At 26.0% G+C, this 3,002-nt stretch overlaps 1 protein-coding gene across 1 annotated transcript; it reads left to right on the top strand.

The window, feature by feature from the left end:
* Positions 1 to 275: 275 nt before the first annotated feature.
* On the top strand, positions 276 to 1,865 carry LOC112595283. Its single transcript, XM_025340422.1, has 3 exons — positions 276 to 399; positions 488 to 592; positions 1,273 to 1,865. The coding sequence occupies exons 1-3, from the start codon at positions 276 to 278 to the stop codon at positions 1,863 to 1,865; spliced, it is 822 nt and encodes a 273-aa protein (XP_025196207.1).
* The last annotated feature ends 1,137 nt before the right edge of the window (positions 1,866 to 3,002 follow it).

The raw sequence follows: 3,002 nt of genomic DNA, 5'->3' as shown, positions 1-3,002 counted from the left end.
ATATATATATATATTATATTATTTATATGTACTATTATAGTTATTAATAAATTATTATACAGATATTTGCAGACGGCGATGATAATTCGATAACATACCCGGCATTTCCCACATTCGTTTGTTGTATTTCATTATTTGTTACGTACGAGTGTCGAGAGAATGTGTTTTAAGTTTGTCTCGAGCTCATTATTATAGTGTTTTAACTTTTAAGTGAATTATAATTATTTAATTATTATATTAGTTTTGTGTTTCGTATTTTTTCGAAAATACTTTTAATGGGGCCTAAATCAAAATCGAGAGCAGCAAAAAGAGCTGCGAAATTTCATAAGGAGTTAATGGAAGATGCTAATAATCCAAAGCAAAAGAAATTAAATTTTCAACCTGCACGTTTTCAGCAAGGTAATAACAATTAGGTTATAATAATTATTAGGTATTTATTTTAAAATAAATATACAAATTTTTATTCATTTAAACTTTACCAACTTAGAATTATTAATATCAAAAAATAAGGATTCTGAGTCAATTGAAATAAATAAAATTTTGCCGGAAAACATTAACTGCACAGTCGGTGAAACTAAGAAAAATATAAATGGTATGTTATTCAAATTGAAATAGATAAATTAGATGTAGAGAAAATCGTATAGGTTTTTTTATAATTATTATTTTTATATAAAAATAGAATCAAATTTGGAAAACAAAAATGTTGAATGTACAAGTATTATAATGGAAATAAATGAAAATGAAAATAATGTGACTGATGAAATCAAAAATCAAAATGTTGAATCTACGAGTATTATAATGGAAATAAATGAAAAGGATAATAATGTGACTGATGAAATAAAAAATAATATTAATGGTATGTACTATATTGTAATTAATATCAAAAATTTTAATAGAAATATTTGTACATAAATATATGCCGAAGCACATAATTAATTTTTGATTTTAATATTAATTCATGGGTTCTCTTTTCAAATATGCCTATATTATTTTTTCATATGTTTTATAAATACTAAAATATGTATGATACTTTATACACTAATGTAACAAAATATTTAAAATTTAAAATAAATTTAATTTAAATTTAAAATTTAAAAAAAATCGATTTGGTCGAACACTGGTTTTGCGTAAAAATTCCCGTTTTCCGTCACATTTTTTTTGTTTTTCTCGATTTTTTTTTTGAAAATTGGAAAATGTTTAGACTTAAACTTTAAATACTTTATAATATTATTATTAGTTATTAGTGTTATTATATTATTTACTATGACTTAGAGAAAAGTAATTCACACGAAAAAGGACTAATGAAAATAAATGTAATCTCATTTCAAAACGAACTTTCAAATATTTATAATGACAATATGACGCCATCTTTATCAAATTTTATACCACCACCATCAAATATTTCAGCAGATATCAAATTTAAATTTTGGAAAAATCATCCTATTCAGCCATTTTTAGAAGTAGGAAAATTGAAATTAGATCGAATTTATTTAAAAAAATTGTCCAATGGTGATGCAATAAATAGGAAATGGATTTCATTTTCAGTCGACACTAAATTATTTTATTGTGCTACATGTATGGCATTTTCAGTTGGTTCTGAATCAAAATTTATTTCTGGTTATAATGCTTTAGCAAAATCAAACCATAATCCCTATAAAGATATTGAACGACATGAAAATTCGACTATTCATCAAAATGCTGCAAATGCAGTTCTTCGTTGTAATTTGGAAAATGATATAGGTAGATTAATAAATCGAAATTTCATTATGAAACGTGCAAAAGAAATAGAACAGCGTAGAATGGTACTCAATCAGGCCCGTACTGGCCCACCGGGACACCGGGAATTTTCCCGGTGCGCCCCATGATCAATTAAGAAATTAGCGCTCCCCCCTTTTTTTTATTTCGTTCAAATATATATTTACTATATATTAGAGTGTACCTATTTTATATCTGTGTAGTGTATATTACACTATATTTTGTAATTATTTTACATAGTTATTGACTGTTTATTATACTATTTATGTAAATAATCGTTTTGCTATCATTTATGATATTATTAACTATAGAACCATATAATATGTGAGTATGTGACTTGTGAAATCCGAACACGTTATCGCCGTTATCGGTGTAAAATATGTGTATACAAGACAAGTGAACATGATCATTATTTTTATTTCGGTTTTCCACTAGACACCCGTCTAATAAGATATTTATATAATTATATAAATAGAACTATGAAGTACGTTGTAATTTTGTTTTGATAATATTATTTTATTATTTTCATTATTTTAATTTTATCATAATGAAAAATAATACTGTATTACTGTCTCATTTCTTCGTGAACTATCGTCTTGTGACAACCACAGTCCATAATCCACGACTGCATACGATATTGCTGATACGATTCACTGCCAGTCAAGTGTAATACGTAAGGTAAGAGTATATTTTAAACAGTTAAAACTATCATTATTATTATTTATAATTATTAGGTCGTCCCAAGTGCACACTAGGAGACTTGAACTCGGATGTCAACGTATTTAAAAAGCTAATTGCTCAGATTTAAACAAACGTACATACTAGTATATACTACATAATATGGATGTATTCACATAGACAAAATGCGAGGACGTTCTGTCGCGTTAAATCGCACTAGTTTAATTTTGGCGAACGCTCTAAAATTAAATCATGTTATTATGCAATGTTATTATTCACACTGGGCGTTTAACGTCGCATTTATTAATTTTTTTCGTAAATTTTTAATAGTTTTAACTTTTAAGATTAAATTGTTTTTAAATGTCGAATCTCCTAGTGAGTCGTGTGTAATGCACTCTAATAAAATTTGTTATTTTTGTCGTGTATTAATGCGAAGTATATGAAAAAATGAAGAATAAAAAACTGTTTGTATATTATATTATTATATTATTTATATTATTAAAATATTATTAGTTATTATTAACCTAATAATACTGTGGCGGACACCAGCGGCGTGCGGTAGTAACTAG

Source organism: Melanaphis sacchari, unplaced genomic scaffold, assembly GCF_002803265.2.
Source record: "Melanaphis sacchari strain LSU unplaced genomic scaffold, SCAv2.0 Contig268_pilon_pilon, whole genome shotgun sequence".
Taxonomy (NCBI): domain Eukaryota; kingdom Metazoa; phylum Arthropoda; class Insecta; order Hemiptera; family Aphididae; genus Melanaphis; species Melanaphis sacchari.
Note: the sequence above shows the minus strand (reverse complement) of the source record. Positions and strands in the feature narration are given on the sequence as shown.

Bases quoted from the DNA above. Each gene is read 5' to 3' on its own strand.
- LOC112595283 (XM_025340422.1), top strand. From the start codon at position 276: ATGGGGCCTAAATCAAAATCGAGAGCAGCAAAAAGAGCTGCGAAATTT. The intron at 400-487 runs GTAATAACAATT...TTACCAACTTAG, and splicing joins ACCTGCACGTTTTCAGCAAG to AATTATTAATATCAAAAAAT. The intron at 593-1,272 runs GTATGTTATTCA...ACTATGACTTAG, and splicing joins AACTAAGAAAAATATAAATG to AGAAAAGTAATTCACACGAA.